At 40.8% G+C, this 14,919-nt stretch overlaps 1 protein-coding gene across 1 annotated transcript in view; it reads right to left on the bottom strand.

Moving 5' to 3' along the window:
- Positions 1–560: 560 nt before the first annotated feature.
- LOC107688716 (collagen alpha-1(IV) chain-like) overlaps positions 561–14,919 on the bottom strand; it is a 73,044-nt gene continuing 58,685 nt past the window's right edge. Inside the window, exons 31-51 of the mRNA XM_016486451.1 lie at positions 10,786–10,899; positions 10,510–10,677; positions 10,331–10,420; positions 10,049–10,201; positions 9,703–9,801; positions 9,499–9,588; positions 9,043–9,182; positions 8,150–8,276; positions 7,941–8,021; positions 6,113–6,211; positions 5,378–5,428; positions 5,036–5,221; positions 4,665–4,798; positions 4,505–4,577; positions 4,296–4,367; positions 3,276–3,404; positions 3,100–3,198; positions 2,754–2,966; positions 2,484–2,661; positions 2,282–2,396; positions 561–1,717 (exon numbers count right to left, since the gene is read on the bottom strand). Of these exons, the coding sequence (XP_016341937.1) occupies positions 1,514–1,717; positions 2,282–2,396; positions 2,484–2,661; positions 2,754–2,966; positions 3,100–3,198; positions 3,276–3,404; positions 4,296–4,367; positions 4,505–4,577; positions 4,665–4,798; positions 5,036–5,221; positions 5,378–5,428; positions 6,113–6,211; positions 7,941–8,021; positions 8,150–8,276; positions 9,043–9,182; positions 9,499–9,588; positions 9,703–9,801; positions 10,049–10,201; positions 10,331–10,420; positions 10,510–10,677; positions 10,786–10,899 (2,615 nt within the window). The 3' untranslated portion in view covers positions 561–1,513. The remainder of the gene's footprint in view (positions 1,718–2,281; positions 2,397–2,483; positions 2,662–2,753; positions 2,967–3,099; positions 3,199–3,275; positions 3,405–4,295; positions 4,368–4,504; positions 4,578–4,664; positions 4,799–5,035; positions 5,222–5,377; positions 5,429–6,112; positions 6,212–7,940; positions 8,022–8,149; positions 8,277–9,042; positions 9,183–9,498; positions 9,589–9,702; positions 9,802–10,048; positions 10,202–10,330; positions 10,421–10,509; positions 10,678–10,785; positions 10,900–14,919) is intronic.

Raw genomic sequence — 14,919 nt, 5'->3', positions numbered from 1 at the left:
AGGGTCCCCTGATGGCAGACACTAGTCAACAGACAACAGTCAAAATCGGTACTGACACTAACTAACTAACTAAATAAATAGGCTGACAGGTATGCTAATTGGAATAAGGCTGAAATGAAGGAAAATATAAATATTAAATGAAACACTTAAAGTTAAAGTACTAAAATTACAAAAACTAAAATTGAAGTAAACTAAATAAAAAATAAAATAAAAAATGACAAAAGCACATGACAAAATCACTAAATTAAAAAATGTAAAAAATGTGAAAAATAAAAGCTAATTCAAAATATTAATAAATACTACAATAGTATATAGAAATACTAAAATAACAATTACGTATCAATAACATAAAGGGATAGTACATCCAAAAAATCTATGCTACTACTACAAAATACTCATTTTGTTCCAACCCTGTTAGACTTTCTTTTTTTTTCTTTTTTTTTTTTTGTGAAACAAAAAAGAACAGTGAGGTCCAAACAACACTGTCATACAAAATAATGATGTTTGGAATATGCTGAGGGTGAGTAAATGATGGCAGATATTGTATGACAGTATGGGGTGGGGACATCACTGAAATCATTTGACACTGAAAAAAAAAATATATATATATATTTTCACAAATTTCAATCAATGTCTGTATTATTCAACATATTCCAAAACAAGAGCCGTTAATACTTCATGGGCACATCAATGCACAGAGATACAGCATGTGTGCGAGATCAGTGACATTAAAGTATGGATATTTGGGCTCACATCCGTAACTGAATTCATGTAAGGCACTTTCAAATTTAAACACAACTAGCTATTTACTTGGATAAAGCAATAGAACAATTTGAAACTAAAAGGTCAACTATGGGGAAGGTTTTGTAGCAAGTAGTGTAGATTGCATAGTCAAGTATTATCAGTGTAAAATGAAATGAAAAAAATGAAATAAAATAAAACAACGAGCAACAAATCCACTGTGTAAGGGGGGCATGTGCAGGTTCTTTGGTCTGGTATCTGAGGCATTAAGACAAAAGAAACTCAGGACATATAACAGAATCCATAGGCAATGTTCAAATTAACAATGCTTACTTCAGACACAGACCATAAATTCTGGATAACCTCTTGAAGTTTGTCATAGATGTGGTTGAAATCAAGTCATGTGAGTTTGCTGATGAGTTCAAGTCAATAGAGTGATAAAAGAGGAGTCAACAAACAAGGTGTAATAAGCTTGAATTCCTGACCAAATAAGTGTAAAGGCAACTGACTTACTAGTGCACTTGCTCAACATCTGATGTCTGATTATATTTATTAGAGCTATAAACAGATACTGAAGGGACTGTATATGTCTATGTGAGAATGGAAATGAAGTTAAATGTCATCATGGGAAAACAGAGACTGAAACTGTGCCATTAAACAAGAGTAATGACAACATTTCTGCACCAAAAGGAAGGTGGACCAGGCACAGCGGCAAGCACATATGAACACACATAAATGTCAAAACACAGATACATAAATGGAAGTTTTCAGTCTAAAGGCCACATTCTGATTCACAAAAAAAAAAAACAGTGCAGTTTATCTCTATGGTGGCTAACCAGAAGCTGTAGGAGTTCGCGTAATAGTTGCAGGTGCCGCGACCATGACACTCGATGAAGGGAGCCGAGCGGAACTCTTCCAGACAAGAACCCGGAGAGGCCAGAGCCTGACCGGAGCCCTCAGCACCAGCACTGGTGTGCTGTTACACAGAGAGACAGCGTTAGACCTTTACACACTAGTCACAAGTTCACATTTTCATATAATCCTCATTGAAAATGATGGAAGCAAACAGATTTGGCTTCTTGTCAGTGATTATTTGGTGATACAGTAATGACCTTAGTGTTTAACAGAGTGGTTGACAGGGTTAAGCATCCTGTACTTTAGTTTGAGACTGATTTTACAGTAATAAAGACAAAGTTAGGGTTGAATAAGTATAATATAATGATAATATAATTATATTGCACTAACACAATTGTACTGTAAAATGTATCAAATAAAAAATGTTTTATAGTACAACTGTAAAATTATAATTTCTTGATTTTTATTAAAACATAGAGCTCTTATTTTGTCCGTTTTCAGGCAAATAAAGATATGTGCTGCCGGTTTAAAAATTAAGCTCAGCACTGCGTTCATTTATACGCATGCAGCTCATAATTTATCTAACTAAAATGAATGCATTAGCGAGCTGACTAACACGTATTGCCATACCAATTGTATTTTGATATATTGTGCAGTCCTAAAAATGCTTCTTTATTCTCCTCACCATGACGAAAGAGTATCCAATCCAGAGAGAATCCCAACCACGAGGGCAAGGTGGGATCTGGATGGTCTGACTGTGCATAGCTATCACCATAGCAGGAGCCTCACAAACTGCACATCTGTCACAGGAAAACATGCATGCACATGAGAAGGATGAGGAATTCTTACTCATGGAAATATCAAACGATTCATAAAAGATCACAAACCTGCTGATGAAGGGTTTGATGCTCTCACCGGTAACAGGGGCCATGCTCATGGGCATGGGCTCGGGAGAGGTGAGCCAGTAGGAATAGTCATTACGAGAAGCGAAGTTACATACATTGTTGATGTTGCAGAAGAGGAAAGGCATTGGGCTGAACTTCCTTAGGCAGCTACCAGCTGTACCTATTGGGTAAAAAGAGCAGAACGTCAGGGATTGTGTAACGTTGATTAATATTTCAGAATAAATACGTGATCTGTGTGACTGTCGTGCTAACCTAGGTCTTGTCCATGTGACCTCTCGTTGCCCTGGACATAAAGCAGCGAATATCCATCATAGATCAGCGTCGTTCCCTCTGGACATTGTGGAACATCAACACTCTGACTGTGGCGGGTTACAAGGAAGCCGTGGTCCATTGAGGCAGGGCCAGGAGGGCCGATGCCACCTGGGAAACCACTAGGTCCTGGAGGTCCAGGGTACCCTCTGGGGCCTACAGAATAGAGATTTTAGGAAATAAAATAGGGATCGGCAAGCATAAGCAATCTTATGCTGAAATTTGCAGAACTTTTCTGCTGTCTGGGATTGGTAATGGCTCTTAATATTTTATGTGTCCGTGCGCCTACCAGAGGGTCCAGTTTGTCCAGGCTCTCCTTTGGCCCCAGGATGTCCATTATAGCCAGGTGTTCCATCGGATCCTTTTATACCCTGAAGTCCCGTCACACCTAGGAGGGAGGTTGTGTGTTAGATGTCAAATGACTATTTTCATAAACTTGTAAGTTCAGATATTTCAAATACTCACCCTGTTGTCCTTTCGGACCAGGGAAGCCTTGAATTCCAACTAGACCCGTGGGACCCTGAGGTCCTGGAAGACCAGGATCCCCCTTTATATATGTGGGTGGCCCAGGGGGTCCAGGGGGGCCTTCTCTGCCTTCAATGAAAAATTTTAAAGCAGAAATGTAGTACAATGTTTACAATGAGTATAGCATTCAGACCTAAACTGTCCATTATTATAGTAAAGATGTTTCACCATATACTAATGATCAAATAAGGATTTGAAGAAGCAGTTTGGTGGATACACAAAATGTGTTCTGATATTTTGTGTGTGTATATGCAAAATATTTTGTGTGTTCAGATGCAAAAGCCTCAAAGTGCCATTTGAAATTTTCTTCTAAAATGAGCATTTTTATCAGGTTCCTATGTTTATGTTCAGTTATTTTATTTAAATTACAATGAAAATAACCTATCCATTGCCTTTAAAGTGAAATTACTGAACATACACATAAGAGCCTGAAAAAAATGCTAATTTTAGAAGAAAATTTCAAATGGCACTTAAAAGTTTTTGCATCTGAACTCTTCACATATATATATATATATATGTATATATACTGTATATGTGTGTGTGTGTGTGTGTGTGTGTATACATATATATATAATTTTGATGCTGATGTGTAATTCTTCTTCTATATATATTTTAAGCAACTTATTTCACAATCAATTCATAAAAATGCAAATTCAAAAGTAAAAGGGTATGGAATATGAATATTAATAAATATGATTTTATAATAATGGTTATTATTTTTTTTCAAGATTATACAACATTAATATTAAATTATTTGATATTTTAAATTATTGTATTATTATTATTATTATTATTATTGTTGTTGTTGTTGTATACAATAATGTAAAACAAAGCAATAAATTTAAATTACGCTACCAATGTGATATTATCTATAACAATTCAAATGTTTATTTGAATAAATGTGGATAGACACTAATAATAATATTCAATAGAAATCTGAGTTCAAGTTTTTGTTCATACCTTTAAGACCTGGGAATCCTCTGTCACCTCCGTCACCCTTAGGACCGATCACTCCTTGCTCACCCTTTGTACCTGGAATGACACAGTGGCATTCAATCTACCATCTCTATTGAGCATTGTTTTTTATAAATATGAAGGATGACGCTCAAAAAAGCACACAGAAATGTACTGCAATATTCTGTCAAGTTAAATTTGATTTTGAGTCTTACCAGGGAAACCAGCAACACCCTGTGGTCCCATCTCACCCTTTGGTCCATTATAACCAGGCAATCCAGGCTCACCCTACAGAGCACAACTGTATTAAAGGATCCCCTATCATTTTTAAAGGCACACTATTTATTTGTGAAGATGAAGCCTTAACAAACTCACAGGAGTACCAGTGAAACCTTTGTCTCCTGTATACCCTTGAGAGCCTTGTGGGCCAGGGAAGCCCACATCTCCCTTTTCTCCTTTAGCTCCAGCACTGCCAGGTATGCCAGATGTGCCTGGTTCACCAGTCGCACCTGTGGTAAAAATGTGATGTGGGTATAAGATGACACAGGCCACATTCAGCAGAATACATCTGTCAGTCCTGTTTTGGAGTCTTAAATACAGTTCAATACAGTTCACACACAGTTCTTTGGTTAACAGGAGTGACAACTGTGTTTTATTACCATAATGACACCTTTAAATTGATAGACTACTAATAAGAGAATATTCTGTGGCAGAACGTCCTGTATGGTGAGGTGTTAAGGATTCACCTTTTTCTCCTGGCTGTCCCTGAGCTCCCCGGTTCCCTTTAGGCCCCTCCATGGATGCTCCTGGAAGTCCTCTCTCTCCAGGCCACCCTTGGTCCCCTGGGAATCCAGTCAGACCCTTCTCACCTTTGGTTCCAGGAATACCTGGACTCCCGGGAATGCCTGGAAGACCAGGGTTGCCTTGGTCACCTGTGTGGAGATGAGGAGAATATTAATTTAATTTAGTTACTTTTCACTAAAATATCTTTAGATTATACATTGAAAATAATTAACTAAAAATGTATTCATTTTAAGTAGACCTCCTAGTGCTCCACAACCTAATTATTGGAGATATGTGATTCTGACCTTTGCTGCCAGGTTCTCCATGGGTTCCTGGCAAACCTGTACCAGGTATACCTGAAGAAGAGAAATAATTGTTTGTCTTAGATCACTGTGCGCATGCACAAATTTGTGCATGAAAATGGCACAACTTGAAAGCATGATTCATCAGTTACTTGTGTACTTAAATGTTTTCAAAATTTATGAAATGTAGGAAGAACTGAAACCAAACCTATGAAAAAATGACTTATTCTTGCCTTATAAACATATAAACATGAACTTTTATACAAATGAGAGGGCCATCATCTGTAATCTTATAATCTTGTAATCTAAGGTGTTTACACTAGTTTTGAGGATGGCGCACTTGGCATTGATAGAGGATCTTGCTGCACACACTCTCAGGCAAGAGCACGTCCTTAGAGACCGTCATACGTTTGCTTTGATAGGTTGCACGGAAAGCCCTATTATGGATTTGGTTTGGGTGTGTTTTAAGCAAATTACTAACCTTTACATTCAAAAGAGGAACAAAAGTCGCGTGGTTCTCTGATTTAGAACATTAGAACAAAGTTAAGAACCAATTCATGTTCGCACGCTGTGCATATTAAAACAAATTATCTACACAGGTATTACTGAATTAGATAGCCACTGTCCCTAAAAGAGTCTTTTAATAGCCCAAGATATGTGCATTACTCTAAAGCATGTTAAATTAACAGCATTTCCCTTTTTGAGCTACCTTTCACTTTTAGAGCTACATAATCTTACCAGGTTCTCCTCTCTCTCCTACGAATCCAGGAATGCCATCTACCCCTGGTTCGCCTTTCTCCCCAGGCTGACCTGGTGGACCCTGTAGACCAGGGTCACCTAATCAGAAAAAAAAAATCATTAGGATTTTCACCACTAGATGGCATACACATGTTCACAAACAAATCATGATTAATCAGTTATTTGTGTAATTATAAATGTATTCACAATTTATGAAATGTAGGAAGAACTGAAACCAAACCTATGCAAAAATGATTTATTCTTATACAAAATTACTTATTTTCACCACTAAATGTATGTGGCCCATTTGAAGCTTGCTTTAAATTAATTTCATGCACACGTTTTGTTTTTCCTCAGAAGGATTCTAATGTAGAGAAACTTTTCAAATGTGTCTAGTGATCTTGCTGAAAAATCCAGCATAAACCAACATGGATTCCAAGTTGGTTTATGTTGGTTAGTGCTGGTCCAGGCTGGTTTATGCTGGTTAGTGTTGGTATAGTGCTGGTCCAGGCTGGTATATGTTAGTATAGTGCTGGTCTAGCTGGTGGACCAGCATATTCATGCTGTTCTCAAGCAAAATGGAGCTGATGATGCTGGTTCACCAGCATTGTCTTGCATGGTTAAGTGTCAGTAGGCCAGCTGTCTGTATGCAATCAATGTTTTGGGGACAAACATTGTTTTTGCTTGCATATTTCTCTATTTACCACATTAATGATGCAAAGGAAAACAACATAAGGTTAAAACATATGATTTATTGAATTATATGATCACTTCTTTTTGATTATATGATAATATGATAGTTGTATATGATTTATATGAATTATACTGTATATGATTATATGATAATTTATTTTGCTCCCTCTGCTGAAAGTAGAACTGAAATTTTTAATATAATGGAAGTTCTGAAAGTGGTTGTTTTTAAAGACTTTCATACTTATTTGGGAAGTCACATACTGTATGTCCAAATCCAGCTGTCAGTCAAAAGGGCAAAATGGCCAAGGGTCCAACAAAAGGAAACACGAATCACCATAATGGTAACAGACATCAGCAACCTTTTTATATGTACCATAAGAAAGGAATAAAGCCAAACTGGTTTGTAATAAGTGAATATGGTAATTCTGTTTTTGGAGTTAGTTGGGGTTAATCATCCTCTGGTGAGATTTTGATTTCATCTAAGTCTGTGTGGCTGTAAGTCAGTTGTAGTTGTTGTGTTTCTGCTCACATCTTCACTTTGTTCTGCTCTTGCTGTTCCTCTTATCCTCAGTGATTCTGCTTGTTAACTGCAGGTGTCATCACTAATGCTCAGTCATGACTTGTAGAGTGAACCTACTTTATTTCACTAACTACAACACTGCCTCAATCCTTCTTTTTTTCTCTATAGATCAGGACCATATGAAAACTGAGGAGTGTTTGTTTAACACTTGGGATTTTACTGTGTAAACATGTAACCAGCAACATGTGTTTATCTTTATTAAATAAATTATTAAAAATAATTTGGAAAACTGTTCTTTAACTAACGAACACACATTAAGAAACATGATATGTAACACATACACAAGTTTTGTTGTGGTCTTGCTGGGATCATACCAGCACCCAAAATACAACAAATGCTGGTCCACCAGCACACCAGCATCCCAAGCTAGTCCTAGCATGCAAAACACCATGCTGGTCCACCAGCACACCTGCTTATCGTGCTGTGGACCAGCAAACCAGCAACCAGCATGCAAAACATACCTTATTATGGTGACCAGCAATGCTGGATTTTTCAGCAGGGGACATTAAATGGGTGCCCTAAACAAATCTTAAGGAGAATTTCAGTTTGACTTACCTGGACGTCCTTGAAACCCAGGTTCTCCTGGAGACCCTGGAAACCCACTGACACCTTTCTCACCTGGTTTCCCTGGACTGCCTGCTCAGAAAATAATATGATTGGTATTATAATAAAATATCATATTATTCTCCCAATGTGTAAATAGCACTGGCTAGTAATAAAGTGTATATCAATGTAATTTGGATTAGACATTGTAATCATCTTGCCTGGGTAACCAATCAATCCTGTGTCTCCTTTAGGTCCTTGAGTTCCAGAAGTTCCTGGGATGCCCAGTGTACCCTTCTGTCCCTTATGTCCAGGATCACCAGGGAAACCAGGGGCACCAACATTTCCCTGTAAGTATGAGATATAGGCTATGTTAACACTGTCAGTTTTTGGGATTGACAACTGCATTTACTTACAGGTCCCGTTCACACAGCAATTTACAGTTGCGTATGGAATACTGTCTGTATGAACGTGCAACGGGAGTCAAGACCATATTCCTTACCAGTAACCATAGCGACAGTGACCAAAGTAATATCAAAGATGGTGACATCCATAAAACTGACACGACAATCCAATCGAGCCGCAAGTTCATCCATCAAGTCTTCATTAACTGACAGCAGCTTTTATATTTGGGTGGAGAACAGAGCATCTGAGTCGCACTGACTGACTGGATATGAAACTTTCAGATGACACACAGGAGAGCTCATTTCACCATCACTGTAAGTTACCGAAACCACACATGAAGAAAACACGCAACACATGGTAGACACACATTTGTGCAGCAGAGCGACTCTCTCGCGCTGAATGACGTGACAGACAACTAGTTGTCCAGTCCTGTTCCGTTCACACAGCGTGTTTTCCGAAGAATGCGGTTGTGAGTCCTGAAAATTTACGGGTATGAGTTCGGTTACAGAATGCGGTTGTCACGCATGTAAATAACCATACAGTGTGTGAACATAACCATATTAAGGACTCAAATACATGACTGACAACCATATTCTGCTGCTGTGTGAACGTGGCCATAAGTATAAGATGAGACCAAGGAAGACATATACTGTATTGTTAATGTGCAAATTTTTAGTCATGATATTTATACTAATACAACAACACAAACCTTTTCTCCAGGGGGACCAGGGATGCCTATCCCTGCTGCACCAGGCTCTCCTTTATCTCCTTTGGAGCCATCAGAACCCTTAAATCCAGGGTGACCCGTTGACCCACCAACACCTTTAATACCTTTTGGCCCCACTGAACCTAAAGAACCGCAAAATGTTCACTGATGAACACAAATTGTTCATCAAACGACATAAACAACATTACCAGAATTTTTCACATTAAACTTACACTATAGCTTATTGTAACAACCATGGTTAAAAAAAAGAAATCATTAAATATAACAAAACTGCTTCACTGATTAATAATATTTGAAAAATCTTACTGTGAAGTCATGTGATGCAACCAACATGCAGGTATACTGTATAATACAGGAAATTATACCCAACAGACACGTTTTTCAAAAACATAAACGCAAAATCAACACACATGCAGAAGTGGAGAGCACTATATTTACCTGGGTATCCCATGTCTCCTCTCGAACCTGGGTCTCCAGGTTCTCCAGTTTGTCCTGGCTCCCCAGGGACTCCAGGGTCTCCTTTTGCACCTGCAGTGAAGCCGCAGTAATCAAATAATGTCCTCATTATATCATTATTGAATCATGTTACTTAACAGCAACTATACTGTTAATTTGACTTCAGATTATTGCCTGGAAACTAACCTGGCTGTCCAGGTGAACCTGGCATTCCATCTTTTCCTGACATTCCAGGGTCTCCAGGCGTTCCAGGAAACCCCTTTTCTCCGGAAGGACCAGGATCACCTGATATTTAAGGTTAAAATATAAAGACTAATAAGTGTATAGTTCACTGAATTTCAACATAAATCAGCAAAATCTTTGATGGCGACCAGCCACCAATAGAAGCCAACAATCCAGAGATGTCTGCTTCCTTAAAACTCCAACAAAGATTAATGTTATTTTATTGTATCTGTTTAGATCATCTTCAAAACATAGGACCATTAGTTTTGGTCCTGAAACCTCTATGACAAACACCTCTCTCTCTCTGTACCTCTGTCTCCGATGTCTCCTTTCTCCCCTTTCATGTGTTCCATGTCAACATCACTCATGTTTCCAGGTGGCCCCTGTAGACCCTGCTCTCCTCTCTCACCCTTGAGACCTGGATCACCAAACACTCCCCTGACCCCAGTCAAACCAGGGTCACCTGAAAGAGACAGAACAACATCATAAAACTTTAGCTAATGCAACTCTGAATGTGCCCCTGTCAAAATAAGATAACAGTATCATATTTAGTCCAAATAATAAAAATTGTTTTAAATATGTGTTCTATTACCTTTTGGTCCTGGCTCTCCAGGGTTTCCAACAGGACCTAAAGGTCCAGGGTGTCCTGTAATTCCCATGATTCCAAATTCTCCTTTTGGACCTGAAAGATAAAAAAAAACATCAAAATATGAATCAGCTTAAGGTATACAAGCACGTGCAAGGAAAATGCCAGGAATAATGGCTGCTCACCACGTTCACCAGGGAAGCCATCTCTTCCTGGAGGTCCTTGTTCCCCTGGCAAACCTTTAGATCCTGGGACACCTGGGACACCAGGGCTACCCCTGTCTCCTGGAGGGCCAGGTATGTCTAAACCAGGTAGGCCTTGATAACCTTTCTCACCCTTTATACCGATCCGACCTAAGACATCATCAAGGCTTGTTATAAATCATGTAACATGTGAACATCTAGGCAGGTGTATGCATATACTGTACATCTTTGTGGGTGCGAATCAATAGAAAAACTCACCAAGGGGTCCAGGGTCTCCAGGTGGCCCCATTGCTCCAGTTGGTCCAGGTTCTCCAAGCCCTGGAGGACCTGGCGGCCCCACTGCACCACGAGCTCCAGGTGGTCCAGGGTTACCTGCAAATCCAAAATAAATGTAATGTTATTACACCCACTGAACCCATCTCCTTTGATTTCATGCAAACCATTTCTCCAACACTCTCTTCCAGTTTGAGGTGCAAACACTTGAGGCATTGAAAGCATTGTCTGACACCTTCCTTAAAGGAATGGATCCTCCTGTCTGAACTGGCCCTCATAGAAACTGCACCTCATTGGTTAAGTCCTACCTCACAGACAAATCTATAAAAAACAACACACTGTTCTGCCTGCCTTTCAAGGCCCCACAATCAGTGCGAGAAATTCTGCATGCCTTGCCAGTCTGAAAACAATAGCATCATCTCAGTCAGCCAGAAACCTGAGGAAAGTGTTTGGCATGGATCATGTCCCAAATATTGGTTAGGTATGTTTTGAAGCATGACAGCTGGTTTGAGCTGTTTTAACTGGTCCTTAGTGGGTCATGAGCTGGTTGAGCGGAATGGACGTTGAACTATTCTGCATCCTCTCGAAAGCGGTCTGGGATTGGAGTGGTCTTCCCTGGAGGAGCCCACTCGCAGCCGCCTGGATGAATGGTTCCTGCCGCGGCGCCATCAAGCCCCTCATCAGCGAGCCTCTCCATTTTTCCCGGAGGTCCACGATGAGCTCACTAGATCGTGGCGCGCCCCCTACTCAGCCCGCCTGCGTGCTTCGTCTTCTTCCGTCCTCACCTCTGTAGATGGCACCAAAGCGAAGGTGTACGAAAATCTGCCTCCCTTGGACGAGTATGTGGCCGCGCACCTCTGCCTGCCCACTGCCATCAGATGGAAAGCAAAAGTCGCTCACCCCTCCAAGCCGTGCAGGACAACGTCCTCCCTCGCTGGATGAGTGTACTCCTCGGCCAGGCAGGCAGCCTCTGCGCTTCATTCTATGGCAGTTCTCCAGGTCTTTCAGGCCAAATTCCTCCACTGCATGGACGAGTCTGGACCGGATCCGGCTTATTTCAGGGAACTGCGCAGCGCGACCGACCTGGCTTTACGCGCCACAAAGACCACGGCTCAGAAGTCATTGCAAGCGATGCGGTACTTCCAGCCAAAGCATTCCAGCTCTGCATCTGATCCCAGTCACCCCAAGTCTGAGCCGACTCAGCAGTCTGTGAAGCCTGAACCTGCTGCCACCGCTACCCAGCCAGCTAAGCCTGAGCCTCGACAGCGTTCCCGCTCAGCCAGACACTACCCGTTTCCTAAGCGTCAGGGCTCCCAGCCCAAGGTAGCGCTGGACCCGGCGTCGCAGGCGTCGTTCTGATCTGCGGGACAGGAAGAGGAAGGGGCAAAGTCTCGCTACAGCCGGACCACCCCTCAAACTGCCACGAATATTCTTTCAAGCACCCCGTTCAGTTCCGGGTGCCGAGGACAATGTGTTTGTTGTAAATGCTGGGCCCGTTCATGCACCCATACAATGAGCCGCTGTTTTAGTGGGCAAAATAAAACACAAACATTTACAAAAAGAAAGCACAAAAAGAGGTTTTGGGGATAATAAAATGAGATTATTCACTTCAATTCGCTCGAAGACCCCCGCATTTCAGCGGGTGGTCCCCAACTTGGTTCAAAGCAAGGACGCACACGTCCTGCTCTCCGAGGTGATGAATTTACTGGCAAAAAAAGCCGTGGAAACGGTTCCTCCAGCTCAGAGCGAGTCGGGTTTTTACAGCCGTTACTTCCTCGTCCCCAAAAAGGATGGCATCCTTGATCTCAGACACCTGAACTGCGCCCTCATGAAACGGTCGTTCAGGATGACCACACTGAAGCAGATCCTCTCGCAAATACACCCAGGGGACTGGTTCTTTTCTCTGGACCTGAAAGACACTTACTTTCACATCCACATAGCCCCCCGTCACAGACGATTCTTGAGAGTCGCCTTCAAGGGAGTGGCTTATCAACACACGGTCTTTCTCTTTGGACTCTCTGGCTCCTCGCACATTCACGAAGTGCATGGACATGGCTTTTTCCCCTCTGAAAAGGCGTCACGGACGCTTATGTATCAATGTAGACCAGGCCTGTGTAACAGCTCTGGCCCCTTGGAAAAACTCTCAGTGGATGGAGCAGGGCGTGGCCCTGGGGATGGTATGCAGGAGGAAGGTTGTCTTGACAGATGCTTCCAACATGGGTTGGGGAGCTCTGTGCGACGGCAAACTGACTTTCACCATTGGTCGAATTCAGAGGAATGGCTACACATCAACTATCCGGAAATGCTGGCAGTGCGTCGGGCCCTTCAGACCTTCTTGCTGGACATAAGGGGACACCATGTTCTGGTCCGCTCGGACAGCATGACTGTGGTGTCCTACATAAACCACCAGGGAGGGATCTCCTCTTTGTCATTTCTCCAATCACAAATGCAGACATGGTTTTATATTTACGCGGCGCGATGCAACACGTAAAAAGCTAGTATAAGTCATTATAATCCGTAATTATGTCCCCACTGGATGCAACAAATGCCTCATTTATAATGGGTTTTAATGTTTTTGTCTCGTCGCTCCAGGAGACGGCATCACAGTGTGGTAAGGGGCGTAACATTTCCATCACACGCTTGAGGTATTCGGCCAATCACAATGCACTGGATAGCTGGCTATTCACAGCACACCTCGCTTTTTAGACCGATGAGCTTTGTAAAGATTGACGCGTTTCAGAAAGGCGGGGCATAGAGGAGAAACAATAATGTACAGTATGTGGAAAATAATGTGTTTTTTAACCTTAAACCGCATAGACACATTTCATTACACCAAATACACAAAATAATGTTCTTTTTAGCAACATCAGATGACCCCTTTAAGCCTACTAAATGCTAAATGGGAATCAGACTTATCTATTACCCCAGATGTCGCCTTCTGGACACAAATCTGCAAAAATATGTACTTCATGACAAAAAATGCCAACCTGCAACTTATACAGTATAAAGTACTTCATAGATTTCACATAACTGTACGTAAATTATTTAAATTGGGTTTTACTTCAGAAACATGCTCACATTGTACACAAAACACCCCAGACACCTATTTTCATGCAATTTAAACAATACAAATATTCAATTACTCCTAGTGGCTCTAACTATCACCAAGAAAACTATCCTCATGAAGGAATACCATACATATTGCATCTTGGAAAAACTTACTAATAGAGTACATATCCATGGAAAACCTGTCCACTTCCATTCAAAATAATACATTAGAATTACACCCCTCTTGGTTATCTCTCATAAACTTCCAACAATCATGAATCCGCTGACCTTCTTTGTCTGAAGCCATCGTCAACGATACACCTTCATCGATATCTAAACAAGATTGGAGGGAGGGGGCTTAGGAGGAGGCAGCAACACTGACTAATATCAAACCTAATTAAACACTTATAAAAGATTAATTAATCTCTCTCTCTCTCTATGTCTTTCTCCCCTCTTCTTTTTTCCCTCTCTCTCGCTCTCTTTCTTTCTCTTTCTCTCTTCCTGCCTCTGGGCCCCAGTTGGCTGTGGCATCTCAGTCCCTGTCCTGTGTGGTTCAGATTAGTTGTGGGTGGGTGTGATGCGGGGCCGGAGACCTTGTAAAGGTGCTTCACGATGCCATAGAAGAACCTTTTTGTGTAAATGGTTCCATTAAAAACCTTTAACATCTGAGGAACCTTTCTGTTTCACAAAAGTTTCTTTGTGGCGTAAGAAGGTTCTTCAAATTACAAAAAAGGTAAGAAAGAGATGGTTCTTTAAAGAACCTTTGACTGAATAGTTCTTTGTGGAACCAAAAATGGTTCTTCTATGGCATCGCTGTGAAGAACCTTTTAACCCTTTATAGGGCACTCATTGAAATGCTTGGAAATTCAAAATTTCAACCCTGCAGTGTTATTGGAGGCTATTACAAGGCTTTTGAACTTTTGTGACTTAAAAAAAAAAAAACATTTTTAATGTTGCAAATCAAGGTCAATGAAGTTATCATATATGGTTCCTCGCCAGTCTATGGTCATTTTTCCCCCCAAAAAAGTGTATATATTTAAAATATAAGACACAGATATAAAACATAAATAA

The sequence above is a fragment of the Sinocyclocheilus anshuiensis genome, unplaced genomic scaffold (genome assembly GCF_001515605.1).
Source record: "Sinocyclocheilus anshuiensis isolate Anshui unplaced genomic scaffold, SAMN03320099.WGS_v1.1 scaffold9, whole genome shotgun sequence".
Classification (NCBI taxonomy): Eukaryota; Metazoa; Chordata; class Actinopteri; order Cypriniformes; family Cyprinidae; genus Sinocyclocheilus; species Sinocyclocheilus anshuiensis.
This window is presented reverse-complemented; position numbering and strand designations above follow the sequence as displayed.